An 18,957-nucleotide genomic window follows, 5' to 3' on the forward strand; every position below is an offset into this window, starting at 1 on the left:
AATAGGAGGTAGTATGGCATGGAGAAATGTAGGCAGTCAGGAGGTAAGGAGACAAAGGTTCTGGTCCCATTCACAGTATGTCCTTGGGTGAGTCAATTAATATCTCTAGGTTTCAACAAAATGCACTCTTCTTCCTTTGTCCCCTCCTCTATCCAAAAAGAGGCCCTGGAAAAACTCAGTTTAATTAGGCACAGAAGGAACTTTGTAGCACAGAAGGAACTTTGTAAATATATGCTGAAGGAGAAAAATAAACTGCCTCCTCCTTGTGCTTCCACTCCACCCAACTCTCTTGCCCCTGCCCCTTGCCCCCTTGCCCCGATCCATTTGAATGATTTTTTCTTGCCCTTTAACTGGCTTTCCTCATCTGGAAGATCAGCAAGTTGGACTTGAAACATGGCCCTTGGGACAGAGCATACTAGTTACTCTACTCCAGCTCAGCTACTGATACCTGATTCTAGATTTAAGGCCCAGCAATGTTTCATTCCTCGAGCTCTTGCTGTCTAGAAACTTACTGTGCAAGGGTCTTCAGGTTCCTCAGGCCCTAGGTCTGTGGCTGTCTTAGAGCCAGAGAAGTCACTCTTAAAGAGGTGGGCCAGGGTCTGAGAATGCAGGTACACAAAGTACATACACTAATAGCCTTTCCTCAGCTATCCTGAGCCCCACCGTGCCCCACCCCCAGGTCTCCCCTCATCTTTCCCTCCTATGGCCTCTTTAGCAGTTAGTGTCTACTGATGACCTGGTACCAGGGGAGTTATCTTTCTGGATGTATATAATGACTGATCTTTTTATTTAGACTGTGACTTCTTTTTTTTTTTTTTTCAATGTTAATCCCTTTATATGAAATGAAAATAGTGCCTCACCTGATGGGTTAGAACACAGCAGATACATAGTAAGTGCCCAGGAAGTGTTAGCAATTATTATTATCATTTATCTCAGAAAATCTCGATGACAATTGTGTGAAGTACAATTATGATTACATATGAGATAATTGCACCACAGACATGTTATATAACTTGCAAAAAGCCACAAACCCAATAAGTGGTAAAGCCCAAAGCACAGAGGTTTTCTTTCTTTTTTTGATCATTCTTGGGTGTTTCTCGCAGAGGGGGATTTGGCAGGGTCATAGGACAATAGTGGAGGGAAGGTCAGCAGATAAACAAGTGAACAAAGGTCTCTGGTTTTCCTAGGCAGAGGACCCTGCAGCCTTCTGCAGTGTTTGTGTCCCTGGGTACTTGAGATTAGGGAGTGGTGATGACTCTTAACGAGCATGCTGCCTTCAAGCATCTGTTTAACAAAGCACATCTTGCACCGCCCTTAATCCATTTAACCCTGAGTGGACACAGCACATGTTTCAGAGAGCACATGGTTGGGGGTAAGATCATAGATCAACAGCATCCCAAGGCAGAAGAATTTTCTTAGTACAGAACAAAGTGAAGTCTCCCATGTCTACTTCTTTCTACACAGACACAGCAACAATCTGATTTCTCTATCTTTTCCCCACCTTTCCCCCTTTTCTATTCCGCAAAACCGCCATCGTCATCATGGCCCGTTCTCAATGAGCTGTTGAGTACACCTCCCAGATGGGGTGGTGGCCGGGCAGAGGGGCTCCTCACTTCCCAGAAGGGGCGGCCGGGCAGATGCGCCCCCCACCTCCCTCCGGGATGGGGCAGCTGGCCGGGTGGGGGCTGCCCCCCACCTCCCTCCCGGACAGGGTGGCTGCCGGGCGGAGATGCTCCTGGCTTCCCAGATGGGGTGGCTGCCGGGCGGAGGGGCTCCTCACTTCTCAGAGGGGTGGCTGCCAGGCGGAGGGGCTCCTCACTTCTCAGAGGGGGAGGCCAGGCAGAGACGCTCCTCACCTCCCAGATGGGGTCGCGGCCGGGCAGAGGCGCTCCTCACATCCCAGATGGGGCGGCGGGGCAGAGGCACTCCTCACATCCCAGACGGGGTGGCGGGGCAGAGGCGTTCCCCACATCTCAGACGATGGGCGGCCGGGCAGAGATGCTCTTCACTTCCTAGATGGGATGGCAGCCGGGAAGAGGCGCTCCTCACTTCCCAGACTGGGTGGCCGGGCAGAGGGGCTCCTCACATCCCAGACGATGGGCGGCCAGGCAGAGAAGCTCCTCACTTCCCAGACGGGGTGGCGGCTGGGCAGAGGCTGTAATCTCGGCACTTTGGGAGGCCAAGGCAGGCTGCTGGGAGGTGGAGGTTGTAGCTAGCCGAGATCACGCCACTGCACTCCAGCCTGGGCAACATTGAGCACTGAGTGAACGAGACTCCGTCTGTAATCCCGGCACCTTGGGAGGCCGAGGCTGGCAGATCACTTGCGGTTAGGAGCTGGAGACCAGCCCGGCCAACACAGCGAAACCCCGTCTCCACCAAAAAAATACGAAAACCAGTCAGGTGTGGCGGCGCGCGCCTGCAATCACAGGCGCTCGGCAAGCTGAGGCAGGAGAATCAGGCAGGGAGGTTGCAGTAAGCCGCGATGGCAGCAGTACAGTACAGCTTCGGCTCGGCATCAGAGGGAGACCGTGGAAAGAGGGTAGAGGTAGAGGTAGGTATAGGTATAGGTAGAGGTAGAGGTAGAGGTAGAGGTAGAGGTAGAGGTAGAGGTAGACTGTGACTTCTTAGAAGGCCAAATGAGTGGGAGATAGGCAAAAGGGTACTGTAAGGCCAGGACATTTTCTAAATTGAATTAAAAAAAAATCCTGCCAAATGCAATACCCCAAAACTTTTACTAAAAGAAACCTCTCCAAATGGTGAGGAACTCCAGATTTTATCATCTCTCTGGCACTTCACTTTCCCCATGAAGTTTCTCACTGGCTATTCTCCTTTAACAGCCTGGTCCAGGCATGGGCACAGAACCTCGTGCTCCTTAGAACAGATAAGACTAAGCTGAAACGCTCAATAAGACATTAGTAAAGAGAAGGCGATAACAGAAGGAAAATGAACACCAATAGCATTACAGAGCTAGATAATCTGGCTTCAAAGATAAGGCCTGCTCTCTGGGGCTAGCAAGTCCTGGTGTATAATAGTTGCCCAATACATATTTGTTAAATAAATAAATAACTATCCACAGTGGAAATCACACACTTCCTGCCCTCAAGGAGCTTAAGTTCTAGTGGGGAGACATGTCAAATGGGTCATTTTAATATAATTTTATAAGTGCTGTAATAGAGAAGTATAACGGTTAAAATCACAGACTCTGAAGCCAGACTGCTATAGTGTGAATCATAGGTCCTTGGGCAAATTATTTAACTTTTTTCCATGTCAATTTCCTCGTTTATTAAATGATGTCCCTAGCTCATATGTATGTTTGTATGTTATATCACCTTCCACAATGATTTGAGGTAATTACAAGGAAAAGTGTAGATAATTTAGATGTAACATTAAGTAAATCCTTTTCCCTCTTTAGGCTTCAGTTTTCCCATCTGTAAAATGAGGAGTTTGGACTTTGTAGAAGGTCCCTTCCAGCTCTGATGTGCTATTTTAGATTTTGGAATTGGACTAATGCCAAAGAACATATCAGGTTTTCTTTTCTCTTTTCAATAAAAGCAATCCTCAAACTGTCTTATTGCTAACATTTATTGAGCACATGATGGGTGCTGTACTAGGTGCTTTCCATACTTTACTTCTAATCCTCACAACAAACCTAAAAGATAGGCCTCATCTGTATTGTTTCTGAATGAAGAAACCGGGGCTTTATTACATCAAGTAGCGACATCTATTTATTTATCTACGTACTGAGCACCTTCTTTGTATAAGGCATCGTGTTAAATGCTAAGGATACGAAAACAAATAATGCTGATTCTATGCCCAAGGTCAGTCTATCAGAAGAGAATCAGATGTAATAAGGGCAAAGCCCATCTTTATACTGCATCATAACCATGTACCCAAGACACCTCTGTTCCAGTCTTACAAGGGTTCCTCTTTTCAGAATGGGGAAATTCTTAGCACAATATTTAGCACATAATTGGCTTTCAATAAATATCTCTTAAATGAGTTTTTTAAATGAATTAATAAAAGGCTAAAATAAAACTCATTAAATTTCTCCCTTGGATAGGGTCAAGAAACCAATACATTACATACTTTCACTTCAAGCTTTGCTCTTCTATACTACCCTCAGAGGGTTAAGTATTTTCTATCTCTTTCTTTTCCATAATGCTTCTGCTGCTTCCGTCATCTTTCCCCCTCTATGCCTGCTCTAATAATAGACAAACTATTAAGCAGACTGCTTCCTTGGCATTCAGGAAGCAGGCTCCATGCACATAGCCAATTGATTTGTTTTTAATGCACCTATTATTATGAATAGCCTTCTGGCTCAAGCTGAAATCAGGCTATGTCCAATATCCGTTACCCTCCATGCTTCCACTTTGGCCATCTAAAGGTGTTGACATTCAAATCCATTTCCCAGTAATGTGGGTTCCTATCAGGACTCTTCCTGATTGCGGGTAACAAAACCAAAGCCTTCTCTGTCTTTGGACTTCTTTTGCCACTATCAGAGCACCCTGGCTCCTTCTCACAATCCATCCCAGTTGGCTCTTGAATCCAAGGTGATGCTGTGTCATCAGAACTCTGAAGTTACCCTTATAAAGATGAATAAAGAAAAGGAGTAAAGGATAGAAAGATTATGTACTCACCTTCTTGAGAATGCCCTCAATATATCATCCATTCTCAAGTAGTTAGAATGATTTAGGCACAGGGCAGGGAGATGATGTGAATGACCTAGTGAATTCCATTCCAGCTGGAAAATCCTATTGGAGAATAGGAGAGGCCCAAAGCAAAGATGTGCCTTTTGCCTAAAATAGACAATTTCAGGGGTAGAAAGGACTTTCAGAGGTCATCTGGTCCATGGAATCCCAAGCACTAAGCTGCATACCCATGACAGTCTATGACATTTTCATCAGTGTGCTGACATACATGAGAAAAATTGTTATCAACTGACATATCTTAAGAAAGCCTTTTCTGAGTAAAAGACTGTTCTTTCCACACTTTCTAGATTTTGATGTTAAAATATCATTTCAATAATAACATGACAGTGAAGAAACATGTCCTTACATGACAAAAAGTTGGCATTATGTTGGTCCCCAAAGTTTCTGGAGAAACTTTAGAGAAATTTTACTGGTCTTTCAGATTGAAATTTTGGGGAAGCATCGTTTTGGTTTTCTGGTTTCCAAACCTGGCAGTGCATTAATATTACTAGGGGCCTTGTCCAATCTATGTATTCCTGGGTCTCACCCCAAGATATTCCAATTCAGCAAGGGTAGAGTGGGACCTCGGAGTTGGTGCTTTTAGAAAAGTCTCTAGGGGATTTTCATGTGCAACCAGGTTAGGGAACCACTGCTCTGCTTCACCCCCTAAAGTGAATAATCAAGGGCATAAGTAATTGGAATGATTCCATTGTGGGCTCATTTCTGTTAGAGACAGAAGAAAAGCACATTCTATAACCTGCAATATGAATGAGAGACATCTGCTAGGGTTTTTCCAAGGTCCACAGTCAGACAAGTAAAATAATGTAAAGGGCTACAGGAGCCACACCTTACTTACTTGTTGTGAGCATAACCCAAGCTGATTAATCTACACATGGTAGTAGTATTCTCTAAAGATCTGTTGTTGCTGATGATGTTTATTGATCAAGCATGATTTAGAGATTTATAGAGGAAACTTCATGCATCTTAGGACACTAGCCGTATTTCTACAACTTTACTCTCAACCTTGTCTCATCTTTTATATACTTCTATCTCAAAATGTCTTCACCCAATTTAGTAGAGTTACATTCAATAAATGGTAGTTATAATTATTAACAGTTTCTACTACAATGTAAGCTCCATGAGGACAAGAACCATTGTATGTCCCCAGTGCCTAATATGGTGAATGGTACACATAGTTGCTTGATAACTATTTGGGAAATGAATGGCTGAGTGGTATGAGAAAGGCAAGTGACATGCTTCCTCAGTTCAAGACTAACTCTGCTATCTGTTTTGTTTAACCTACTCTGGAGAGTCAAGAACGGTATGGAATCTCAACTGGAAGATAGTTAAGAGAATGGTTGGTGAAGGCCGAGAGACCAGCAGACGCTCATAAGTCATGGAATGGTGGCTAACCAGTGTGTTTGTAGCATGGTATGAAAGGGAGAAAAGGGTGGGAAGAAAATGACAGGGAGTAATGCTAGAGTGGTTGAATATGAGCCCCTCAGAAACAGGCACCAGGTCTTTTATGTTTGTGTTTCGTATACAGTACAGAGCCTGACACATAGAGGTTCTCAGTAAATGATGAATGAATGAATGAATGAACAAATAAGGCTGGTCCCAAATCACAAAGGACCTTTCATGCCTGGCTGAGGAATTTAAACTTGAAAGTCAAATGGACAATCATTGAAGATTTGTAAAGTAGAGGAGTGTCATGATTAAAATCGTACTTTAGAGCTATAATTGACAGGATTGTTTGGGGGCCAGGGCGAAAGAGACAGGAAGCCACAGGCACTCAAACCTGAGTCAGCTCCTAATTCGCAATCTCCATTAACACTATACCATCCTTTCCTTTACTCAAGCAAGAAATGTCAGTTTCTTCCCTTTCTCTCATTACACAAATCTGTTCTATCAACTCTACCATAACAATGATTGACAGAGATATCCCTTTGTCTCCATTTCCATAGTCAGTGCCCTATTTCAGATGATCACCTTTTTTTCTTCTTTTTTTGAGACAGAGTCTCACTCCGTCATTCAGGCTGGAGTGCAGTGGCTCGATCTCGGCTCACTGCAACCTCTCTCGCCTGGGTTTAAGCCATTCTCCTGCCTCAGCCTCCACCATGCCCAGCTAATTTTTGTAATTTTGATAGAGATGGGGTTTCACCATGTCGGCCAGGCTGGTCTCGAACTCCTGACCTCAAGTGATCTGCCCGCCTCAGTCTCCCAAAGTGCTGGGATTACAGGCATGAGCCACTGTGCCCGTTCCAGATCATCAACATTTTTTTTTTACTTAGTCTATTGGTTCGTTTCCTTACATCTTATCTTTCCATGCCATCATCTAAACCGGCAGTCGCCAACTTTTTGGCATCAGGGACTGGTTTTGTGGGAGACAATTTTTCCAAGGGACAGGGGTTGAGGGGGATGGTTTCAGGATGAAACCGTTCCACCTCAGATCATCAAGCAGTTAGATTCTCATAAGGAATGCGCAACCTAGATCCCTTGCATGCGCAATTCACAATAGGGTTCGCACTCCTATGAGAATCTAATGCTGCGGCAGATCTGACAGGAGGCAGAGTTCAGGTGGTAATGCTCACTCACCTGCCACTCACCTCCTGCTGTGTGGCCTGGTTCCTCACAGGCCATGGACTTAGTATCAGTCTGTGGCCAGGGGTTTGGGGACCCCTGATCTAAACTGTCACCACAATATTCTTTCTAAGATGCAGTTCTGATGTTACTCTCCTACTCAAAACAGTGGTGATCTTGTATTATATATCAAAAATAAAGCCTTTACCTCTTAGCATGGCATTTAGTAACTCTGCAAAATAGTTTGCAGATAAACTGAGGCTCAGAAAGGGAAAAGAAATTGCTTAGGATCATACAGGCATGCAGCGGTAGAACCAAGGTTAAAACCCTGGTCTCCTGATGCCAGTGATTTAGCCGTTATAAAGTATCTTCTAAAGAGGGGAGAAATGGTAGTACTGCATATGTTACTAGAATGGTGAAATGGCAGTTACATATTTCTGTCTTCTGGGTGGGGCACATACTTTGAAACCCACACAAATGAGCAAAGATCCCTGTTCTACCTCTTACTAGCTTTGTAGACTTAAAACAAGTAACTTAGCCTCTTGGAGCCTCCGTTTCCTCATTTACAAAATGGGAACAAATCATCCCAATCTTACAGTAATGTTATGAAGATTATATAAGATCTCATATATAAAGGGCCTAGCACAGTGCTAGAGTCACAGGAGATTCTCAGTGAGGGTCATCACCCACCCATACTCCCATTCCAGTGATCTAAAAACCAGTTTAAACAATGAGGGAAGTAGAATTCAAGATAATAAGAATCTAGATGGGTGCAAGATTCCAGGGTCTATTCCTAGTTCCGGGGTGGGAAATAACTATTTTTAGGGTCTTCTTCAGTCAGGGTCCCTGCAAGTGGAAACCAAACTAGTGTTCTCCTGGGGCAACAGGTGGTCATATGTATGGTGAGACCCCTGACTAAAAAGCAGAGCTTAAGCCCCGGTGCCCATAGTGTCCATGACTTGTCACTCCTCGTAGCTGAAGCATTATGAATTTTTATTAAAATGTAAACGTTTCCTAGGAGAGGCAGACGGCATACATATTAACTTTCTGGCCTGATTAGCCTTCACTTCCCTCTTTCTGTGAGTACAGTCTATAGCTCTGTGCTTTGAGCTCAAAGCATGCTCTGATGTAGGGGACCACCTTCCCCCACCCTTGGCCTTTTAAAATCCTACTCAACATTCCAGGCCTTGCAGGAACGGTGGCTCATGCCTGTAATCCCAACACTTTGGGAGGCCGAGGCGGGTGGATCATTTGAGGTCAGGAGTTTGAAACCAGCGTGGCCAACATGGTGAAACCCCATCTCTACTAAAAATACAAAACTTAGCGGGTGTGGTGGCGCACAACTGTAATCCCAGCTACTCGGGAGGCTGAAGCAGAAAAATCGCTTGAACCAGGGATCGGAGGTTGCAGTGAGCCGAGATCGCGCCACTGTACTCCAGCCTGGGCTACAGAGCGAGACTGTCTCAAAAAGAAAAAAAAAAATCCAGGCCCATCTTGAACACAACCTCTTCCAGAAGCCCACTGTGATAGTTCAGTCAGATCCTGCCTTCCCTCCTCTGTCTCCTCCCAGGGAGCCTCAAATCCTAGACTCTTTTGGTGAAACACAGGGAGCATGAAGCTTCTCGTTATATGGAGACCTGCCTTGAATTCTAGCTTGTCCTTGACTTGGCTCATGATCTTAGGCTAATAAATGCCTTGACCTCGTTGAGCCTCAGTTTTCGTGCAAAAAAGCAGGTAATAATAAACCTTAGGGCAATAAGGGACGTGCTCTGTTCGGGCAATGCCTTCCCTGCTGAGTGAAGAGATTTTTGAATTTGTTTGATTCCTCTCGTATGGCAGCGCAAGCTCCTCAGGACATCTATATCCTTCCACCCAGCTCCGCCAGCCCTCAGGTGTTTAATGACTGTATTTACAGGCATCTAGCGCAGCCACGCAGCCCCGGAGCTGCATCACCTCTGGCTATGCAGTCTTTCACTTATCAGGAGGGTTAATGAGATGCAGGGTAGAAAGGTCTTGCCACTCGCCCGCCCGCTCGTGGAAGCCGAGTAGCTTGGTAACGACACCACGACTTCACGTTTAGTGCATTAGACGCATAGACCCTTAGGGGAGGCAGAGCTTCCCGGTATCGCCGAGCGGGCCCTGAGGGCTGAGGCTGGGCACCCCTGCGCACCCCTGCTGAGTGCCCGGCCACCAGAAAGACAGATCCCCCACCTTTCCTTCTCCCTGACCCGGCGCGCTTCCTGGGGAACAAACTCTCCCTTACCCTCAGTGGGGCTGGGGCCTCAGTCTGCGACATACAGTGGGACTCCCATGTCTGCATGCCTGAGGTGGGCGGAAGGGGGCGGTGGGTGCTGGGAAGACATCCGTCCGCTTGCAGCTCCGCTGAGTCTCCAGCACCTGAAAAGCCGCGGCCGAGGCCTGAGGGACCAGCCCAGCCGAGATATCGGGGGCGGGGCAGCCCAAGCCCAAACTGGCGGCTGGACCCGACTCCAACTCGTTCCTCCCCAGTCCGGGACAGAGAGTCGGGAGGAGCTTGAACTGAGCTTCGGCTCCCGACTGGGCCTGGGCCCGGCCCCCACTGGTGCCACCTCCCTCCCTTCCTGGCCCGGCTCCTGGCCCACACTCGGCCCTGGCCCGGCCCAGACCCGGCCCTCTGCGGCTCCTCCGGGCTCCAGGTTGGCGCAAACAAAGCCCTGATTGACTGCCCGGAGGGGCGGGCCTCGCTGCATGGCCGCCTCCTCCCCTCCCAGGCCGCCAGGGATTTGCCGGGAAGGGCGGGGGCAGGGGGAGACTCCCGGGGGTGCGCAGGACCGCGGGGGGCCGAGTCCTCGGGCTCGAGAAGATTGTGTCTACCCGCTGTCCGAGGCCCAGGCTGTCCCCTCAGGTCGTCCTCCTCAAGTCCAAGGAGGGACATGGGAGCTCCTGAGGGCAGGGTGGGGTTCCTCGCGGGCCAGCTGTCGTCCTAGGGTCCCCGGTGCCACCTCAGTTGCGGGCTGCTTGTGAGGAAGGAGGGAATGGGAGCAAAGAACAGGAGGGGTCTTCCCGAGGCTCGGGGTTGATCAATGTCGGTTCTAGAGCCTGCGGGGAAAAGAGGGCAGGAGAACAGGATAGTTTGTGCTTCCTTTTTTCCATTTTAACTTTTCCTCTAACGGGCATCCGGGCAAGAACAGGGTTCAGTAGTTTGGGAAGGGAGCTGGGGGAGGCAGTGGCGGCTGGAGTAGGTAGGCGAGTAAAAGGAGGAGGAAGGGCTGGGGAGAAGAGCGAAGCTGTAGCGGCTGCCTGTTGAGGGAGGAAGAGGTGGGGGGTGTGGAGGAGGGGGAGGAGAGAGAGATGACATGGGGAGAGGAGGAGGGGGGTTGGACGTGGGAGGAGGAGGAGAGGGCTCGAGGGACCGTCTGTCGCGGGACGGGCTGGCCAGCTGGGGCGCGGAGCCTGGAGGAGGAGGCAGCGGCAGCGGCAGCAGCAGCCCTCCGAGCAGCAGCAGCTGCAGCAGCAGAAACAAGTACCAGCCACACAGCGGCTCCTCTGGCCCAAGCAGCCACAGTCCCCCCGCCGCGATGGCGCTGCAAAGCCAGGCGAGCGAGGAAGCAAAGGGGCCCTGGCAGGAGGCAGACCAGGAACAGCAGGAGCCGGTGGGTAGCCCAGAGCCGGAGCCTGAGCCGGAGCCTGAGCCCGAGCCCGTGCCCGTGCCCCCGCCCGAGCCCCAGCCGGAGCCCCAGCCCCTACCGGACCCCGCACCCCTGCCGGAGCTGGAGTTCGAGTCCGAGCGGGTGCACGAACCCGAGCCCACGCCTACGGTAGAGACCCGCGGCACCGCGCGCGGCTTCCAGCCTCCCGAAGGTGGCTTCGGCTGGGTGGTGGTGTTCGCTGCCACCTGGTGCAACGGCTCCATCTTCGGCATCCATAACTCTGTCGGGATCCTCTACTCCATGCTGCTAGAGGAGGAAAAGGAAAAAAATCGCCAAGTGGAGTTCCAAGCAGGTGAGTGGCCCCGCACGCCCCACTTGGCATTTTGGGCAAGGTTGGCCGCTCCCGCTGCCACCGACCCCATACCTCCCGGTCCGAGGCGCCCCTCCAACGCGCCTCTCCGACTCCTCCCCTTACCCCTTACCCCTTGCCCCTTGCCCCTTTTCCATGGCTCTCCTAGGGTGCGGGTTGCGGGGCTTTGGGCAGCCTGGACTGGGGAGACTAGGTGCAAGGCGTCCCGGGGGTACGAACTGGGACATTCATTGATCCTTGGCAAGCAATGGACTTTTTTTTGCCCTGGGACAAATCTAAATGCACCTTTCAGGTTTAAGGTACCTTTGCCCCTGTGTGCTGGGGGAAAATATTTGCAGGACTTTTTTTTTTTTTTTTTTTTTTGGAGGTGGGGAGAAGTCATGAGGAGAGGAGAGAATTGAGAGGCGGGGCGGGCTCTGAGAGAAGCACCGTACCGCTGATCTCCGCAGCAGCCCCCCGGTTCCTTTGGGGAAGCGGAGGTGTTTTCTGTTAAAAACACTTTAGGAATCCTGATGACTATGAGCGAAGAGTCAAACACATGGCAGGCGTGCGTGTCTGCAAGAGAGAAAGGGAGGGAGGGAGTTCGAGTCGGGGTGTGAGTGCGTCTCTGGCCGCCGCCGTTACGGCCCAGCTGGGCCCGGCAGTCCTCTGCCGCCCCGCGGGAGTGAATGGATCTCCGTGCCCTATGAGCCGAGCCCCAAAGCGGGCGGGGAGGCGGTCTCCGCAGTCTCCTGCCAGAGAGGCGTGAGGCCGCAGGCAGGCTGGGCCCTGCTGCTCACTCCGCACCGCCCCCAACTTCAGCCCTGCCTTCCCCGGCAACCCGCGCCTCTCTGCTACCGGTGGGGTGCCTCGTTCGGCCTACAGCCTGAATGCCAGACCCGCCATTCCAGCTTTCGCCTGGAGCTGACTTGATCTCAGACAGAGTTGGGGGGCATAGCCCTCGCTTTCCAGGCCAGTGGACGCAAGACCCCAGGCGTGTGCGCTCTTCTCATTGAGGCCGCCTGTGAGCTGGGAGAAGTCAGAGGAACCATCTCGCTTTCCCAGCAAAGCCGCTGGCGAAATCCCTCAGCAGTTCTGGTGAGGGATTCAGACGAAGACGGGGGATTGGGATGCCCTCTCTGGCAAGGCTTGCTCCCTCTCGTGGCTCCTCAGGACAGCTCGACTCTTGCCACCAGCCCCAAGTTCACAACTCAGAATATGTGGCTTTTCGCAGTGTTGCCCTCGGACTGAGGAGTTCCATCCTCTCGCCAACCTCCAACCCCCACATATTTCTGCTGCCATTTGAGGGGACCTGGGAATTATTAAGTGAACATAGAAACCTTGAATTCTGGAGTGTCCACCTGTGGATTCCCTGGGCCCTCTCCCACCGATTTCAACCGAGGACTTGTGGTTTTAGTTTGCAGCTTTGCTGGACTTCCCTGGCAGAAGGGGCTTTGGGGATCTTGATGCCTCAGACCTTGTGATCCATTGGCACAGCAGCGGTGTGCAGGCCCCGATGAAGACAGTGCGTCAGTGGTTGTCAAAGGAAGTCTCTTGACTACCCAGGCCCACTGTGATGCTGGAATGGAGGGGTCCTGGGACAGTGTAGAGCAACTTCTGCGGGGAAGATGGCTGCCACAGTCACCCCTGGGACCACCTTTTTCCCTGCTTTGATGCAGTTCAGGGGCTCCTGGGAAAGCAGGCAGTGTAGGGACTCATGCTGTTGCCTAGGTTACCTCCAAGGGCACCTGCTGAGCATTGCCCTGTGGTTGAAGGCAGGCTGTTGGCCTTCAGGATCAGTGAGTGGCAAAGTCTGAGGGAAACTTGATGAGAAGCAGTAGAGGCTAGGCTGAAGCTAGGCCCTGGCATTTATATGGTGTGAGGAGGCCTAGAGCTGTGATCTTAGGAGTGTATAATAAAACTTGGAAAAACCACTATTTTACCAGGAAGAGGCTCACTGCTGGGGAACAGACTTCAAAGTAGGTGATCATAGGGGACTCAGGGGGAGGGCTGGCTGGGACTTTCCGGTCAAGACCTCACAGTGCAGCTAGAGGGTGGGGGTGGTGGTGGGGGTGCAGTTGGCTATGCAGAGGTGTGGCTAGTGCATACTCTGACACAGACCAGGTTCACTGAGGGGCTGAGGTCACTGGTTTAAATTATAGTGAGTATAGGTCAGGAAGAAACAGAAGGGAATTTGGTATGTCCCTAGGGTCTCAGAATACTTTGGCTTGGGTCCTTGCTGTGGTGTATCTTGAACTCACTGACATTATTTTTGATACTAGAGGTTCTTAGGGACACCACAGTTTTTATTTTGGAAAAGTCAGGAACACCCTATCACATGGAGCTCCTAGAAAATCTCATCCTCAGTACTACCTTTCCTGAGCCCTTCAACTTTCCCAAGCAACCATTCAGATCCTGAGATTCTGAATGTCTTTGCCTGCAGACACTTTCTGCTGTTTACTCAAAATTTCCCAGCCATCTGTGCCACAGCACTGGTGTCTCAAAGGGATAGAAGAAGCTAATAGAAGTTTGTATCATTTTTATCAGCCAGTATTTGTCCAATAGCCATTCTGGGAGAAACAGAATGTACACCCCCACGCTCAAGGAATTTGGTGCATTGTCCATTTTTATTAATATCTGACATGACTTCCATCTCTAAGAGTCTATGAATTTGGTGTTTGGAGGCACCTCGTAACCCAATTTCTCTTTGACTAGGCCTAATATCTTCACAGACCTAAAGCTGTGTTGATCGGCTTAATGGGTGGAAGGTCCTGCAGATGATTGGGATTGTTGTGAGGAAGCCCCACAGAAAGGTAGTTTTTTATACTTTATTTTTAGAGATGGGATCTTGCTCTGTTGCCCAGGTTGGAGTGCAGTGGCGCAGTCATATTTCACGACACCTTCAAACTCCTGGGCACAAGCAATCCTCCCACCTCAGCCTCTCAAGTAGCTAGAACTACAGGCATGCGCCACCACAGCTGGCTAATTTTTATTTATTTATTTATTTTTTTAAAAACAGACTCTTGCTATGTTGCCCAGGTTGGTCTCAAACTCCTGGACTCCAGCAGTCCTACTGCCTCAGCCTCCCAAGTAGCTGGGAAGAAAGGTAGTTTTGATGTTTGAGGAACAGCTCCACATCAGAGTGCCTCTGGGCATGGGAAAAAGCCACAGAAGTTAGAAGGGATATGGGATTCAGGCCTTACTAGAGCATGCAATGTGCAGTTTTTGTGGACCCTTTGATGTATACAGTTTTGTGGTGTCACCAGCTGTATATCTTATCCCCTCTCTTCACCAGTTTTGGAGGAAAGCCAACTTTCCCTGGGTCCTAGGCTTGGGTGGATTGGCAGGCAAAAGGTTCCTGAGAGGGAGGCAAGTGATCAAAGTCTGGTTTAGTGAAAAAAGGGAAAGATCAGGAGGGAAATTAGCCTGTATTTCTTGCCAAGATCATGGGAAATTTGTGAGTTCCCCAACCCAGACCAAACAGCAGACAGGACAGGAGGCAACCAGGCAATTCTGTGGAAAGTAAAGGCCCAAGCATAGCTTCTTGGGGTGGTAGGGAAGCCTTTTGGAGGAAAGAGGGGAAAGAGAAGCAGGACGCCATTGATTGTAGGCCCCAGCTCAATATTGGGACCCTAAGTGAGTTGGACCTGCAATAGGGTTAGGGTTGGGAGTTCAGAGGACAAGGCAGAACAAGCCAGAGTTGCTAACATTGGCTCTATGCTTAAGTCTTTTTAAAAGTACTCCAGAGTAAAACTTGACTGCCGGTCCACCATTGAGCCAAAAAATATGGAAGGCATTTTTGTTTTACTGGGCAGTTTATAAGCATGGTCCTTGTAAGCTCCCAAGGAGGGTCAAGGCTGAGGCTCTCATCACCAGAGAAAGGGACAATGGTCAGGAAGGTTCACTACTAGGCACAAGATAGTTCAGGCTGATGGTCCACTCTGATGGAAACAGAATTTTCTAGGCATGGGGAAGAATGATACACTCTGCCTTTGGGTGAACCAAGAGTCCCAAGGTTGGGTGGGGCCAGGTAGAGTAGGCTGTCTTTCTCCTTCTCACCTTAGGGGTTTTCATTGCTTGGTTCAGTGTCTCACTGGACTGTAACACTAAATTGCTGACTTTGGGAGCAAAGTGTATTTTGAGCAAATCTGCCAATCTCTTCACTTCAGCTAAAGGCTCTTGACTACTGTCCAGCAGAGCTAGATCAGGTTGGCTTAGCGCCTGCTGTGGTGCTTCAAGCCACACAGCCCTTGGCCAGGCATCTCTCACGTCATTCCCCTGCCCCCTTTCCAACCAAATGGGATCTTGAACTATGACCATGACTGATACTGAAAGGGATGAGAATAAGAGGTTGGGTCATTTGGGGGCCAACCAGGAGGAAGCTTGTTTGAGTTGGGGTAGCTGGTTGAGGCTGGATGCCTGGATCACTGTACAGTGGCCTCAAATGCTCATTCTAAGTCTAAAAAAGCAAGACCCAGGGCCAAATCTGGACTCCCCAAAGCTGGCAGTCTCAGTGATACCAGCTAGGCAGTAACTGACTTAGACAACTTGTGCCCCTAACTTATTCTGTGACTTTGGACAGGCACTTCACCTCTCTGTATGTCAGTTTATCTATCTATAAAATGAGAGGGTTTGACTAAATAAACTTTCTAGCCCTACCATTCTATCCTTCTAAAATTATGTGATATCTTATTCTTTACTATTCATATGTCATACATTTTGACTCATTTAAGTAAATAAAAGTTTGTTAAGCTGCCTGAATGACAGTGAGGATGGATTGGGAGAAGATTGGGAAAGCAAGGAAAAGCCATATATACATCATTTCCCCACGTCATTTGTATTTAAAGACTATGGGGCTGCCCATGGGTATAGATGTGTTTAAAAATTACCCACTCCTTTTTACCTAGTATGTAAGGGCAACCCTGCATGTGGAGCTGCTTCTTCCAGAGTGTCCTGATTGGTATAGAGCTGGGTCTCCAAGAGAACTCCCTGGATTTGGCAGGCAAGCAGGGTGGGTCTGTATGCTGCTGTTTTCCAGCGTTTGAACCTGTTCCTCAAAAGTATTAAATTATAAACATTTCCTCAAGCCTCAGTTTGGACCCCTCTTCTGAAACTGAATTTCCCACAGCACAGTCTTATTTCTCAGAAATGCATAGTCAGTGTGACCTTGGTTTGCTGTTACTTCCAGCTAGCAGAGGAAACGGATTCCTAAATGAGGTTCCCTTCAGAGGTCTTCAAACAGGGCGTTTTGATAGCTGGCTCAGGGCCACTGCCTGGATCCTGCTGTGGTGGGGTTGGGGAGGGTTGCTACTGTGATCCTGGAGAAGGCCCATTAGATGCCCACAATCCCTGGTCAACTGCAGCGTCAGGGCTTAGCTGAGAGTGTGCCTACGGAAGTAGCAGGCACAGAGCTCTCTTTCCTTTTCCTTGGAAGTCATTGGCAGTATTGCCTCCAGCCCATGAAGAGTAAACAAGCAGCTGGACTGTCAACATTTGTAGAAGTATATAAAGGATGCCATATCAACCTTTTGAGCAGACCAGTTTCCCAGGAAGATGCACTGCTTTTCCCACCAGCCTCATTTTATGGTTTTGTTGCATTTTGAAAAGATAAAAACTATTCTTTTCAGATTGTGTGAACGACGGAGTGGGATTTCCTGTCTTGAAAGGTGTTGTCTCACTTGAGATTGAATGAATGAACCCTGGAGAAAAGGCTTTGTTCTACACATATACACATGTGCGCATGCGCGCGCGTGCACGTGCGCGCGCGCGCGCACACACACACACACACACACACACACACACCCCCCCATACTCTACACCCTAAGCCATAGATTATGAATATTCCATCTGAAATAAGTCATTTCCCATCTGTTCATGGAATTAGGTGTACCAGAGGCTTCTGTAAAGATTATGCTGTACTAGTGCAAAGGAACCAGACTAAGAAGCTTGCTAGGCGAGAGTGATGAAAAGAGTATGGCCAGCCTGGGTTGTACTTCTTGAACTGGACCCATTTGCAACTCCCCAGCAGTGGGGCTGGGAAACTTTATTGCAAGTTGCTTTCTCCCTTCATCCTCCTGTATCTCTCCCAGTATTCAAATATTACTGGGAAGCGGGTTTAGGCAACCCCAGCTCTCTCTGGCTTTAGGGGTGACAGAAGACTAAACCTAGAGAGATTTCATCACCTGCCTGAAGTTGGGTGCTATGGTAGATAATGTGAAATCGCTTGACACCTCCTTGTGGATGGGGAATGTGGCCTGTTTGGGTGGCTTGAGGAAGTGCAGCCTCTTCACCCTAGGAGTCTCACCCTCTTTTATCCTCTACTTCGCTCCAGTGTCCAGCATTGGTGGGAGAAGGGATGAAATTGGCTGTCCCAATGACATATTTTCTCAGCTTCTCCTACTTTCACAGTGCATTTTTTATCACGTTTGCTATATGTGCCATACCCTTTTTTCCCAGTATTGTTCCCTCTTTTCTTTTTCTTCCTACTGCTCAGTTAGAGGAACAATTGGGGTTTGGGATGTTGTATAGGCCCAACTCCTGCCAGAGTCACAGGCCCACTCCTACACATCCTACAGAGGCCTCCCTTCCCCCTTTCCCCTTCCTTTCCTCTCTTACTTTCCACTTTCTGGGTGAAGGGTGACTTTCGATGGAGCACTCAAGAGTGTGGAAGCCATCACCTCTGGATTTTCGCATTAAGATAGCTGCTATGACACCCTTTTTGTCACTTCTACACCTCTTTCCACAGCCCTAGTAACCCAGCTCAGAAGATAGTATTGTAGAAAGTCTTACTCAATAATATTCAACAAATGTCATTGTTACTTGTATTCCTTTCTTTTCAAATCCTGACTATCATTGTCCCCCATCTCCTGGGCCAGCTGAACTTCCAGAGATTTCATACTGGTTTTTGGTAGCTTCCGTGTTTCTGGTTCATTCTATTTTGAGCCCCTGACATCTATTTTCTTGCCAAAACTGCTGCACAATTGGTTGTAGAGGGGTCAGAGAAGGGAGAAGACAGACACTTAAGTCCTAACTAGAGTCAAAAGTGCCTTTACAGGAAGATTGCTCCAGCCCAGGAGGTTGAGGCTACAGTGAGCCATGATCACCACTGCACCTGTCTCAAAAACAAAAAGAAAGAAAAAGAAAAAAATAGGCCAGGCCCAGTGGCTCAAGCCTGTAATCCCAGCATTTTGGGAGGCTGAGGCAGGAGGATCACTTGAGCACAGGAGTTTGAGGCCAGCCTGGGCAACATAGGGATACCCCGTCTCTACAAAAAAAATTTTTAAAAACTAGGCTGGCATAGTGGCACATGCCTGTGGTCACAGGTACTTGGAAGGCTGAGATACTAAGATCTCTTGAGCCAAGGCGGTTGATGTTGCAATGAGCCATGATCACACCACTGCACTCCAGCCTGGGGGACAAGTGAGACCCTGTCTCAAAAAAAAAAAAAAAAAAAGTGCCTTCAGGGAGGGTGGAGGTGGGGGAGTGAAGCTCCCAGTTTAGTTGCTCTTCTGCTTTTACATGGCTGAAGGGGAAAAGAAAGGGAAATGTTGCCAAACAAGCAATGCCCACACCATCTTTTTCCTCAACTTAACCCATGGATCTCCTCACCTACCCGCTTATCCAGACTGGAAGGATATATGCATGCACTCATGTGTCCAGACCTATGTGTATGTGTGTACAGCAGGGTGTGTGATGTCTGTCCAAGCCGGTT

General features: G+C 48.9%; 1 protein-coding gene and 1 long non-coding RNA gene across 2 annotated transcripts in view; one reads left to right on the forward strand and one right to left on the reverse strand.

Annotated features, from left to right (window-relative positions):
• Positions 1-892: 892 nt before the first annotated feature.
• On the reverse strand, positions 893-9,954 carry LOC129530111 (uncharacterized). The gene is made up of 2 exons (XR_010132552.1): positions 9,532-9,954; positions 893-4,796 (listed from the first exon to the last, which is right to left on the reverse strand). It is a non-coding gene; the product is annotated as an uncharacterized lncRNA (long non-coding RNA).
• A 78-nt stretch (positions 9,955-10,032) lies between these two features.
• The window catches only part of SLC16A2 (solute carrier family 16 member 2), a 113,028-nt gene continuing 104,103 nt past the window's right edge, over positions 10,033-18,957 (forward strand). The window contains exon 1 of the mRNA XM_004064408.4: positions 10,033-11,249. Coding sequence (XP_004064456.2) covers positions 10,604-11,249 — 646 coding nt within the window. The 5' untranslated portion in view covers positions 10,033-10,603. The remainder of the gene's footprint in view (positions 11,250-18,957) is intronic.

The sequence above is a fragment of the Gorilla gorilla genome, chromosome X, assembly GCF_029281585.2.
Source record: "Gorilla gorilla gorilla isolate KB3781 chromosome X, NHGRI_mGorGor1-v2.1_pri, whole genome shotgun sequence".
NCBI classification, from domain to species: Eukaryota; Metazoa; Chordata; class Mammalia; order Primates; family Hominidae; genus Gorilla; species Gorilla gorilla.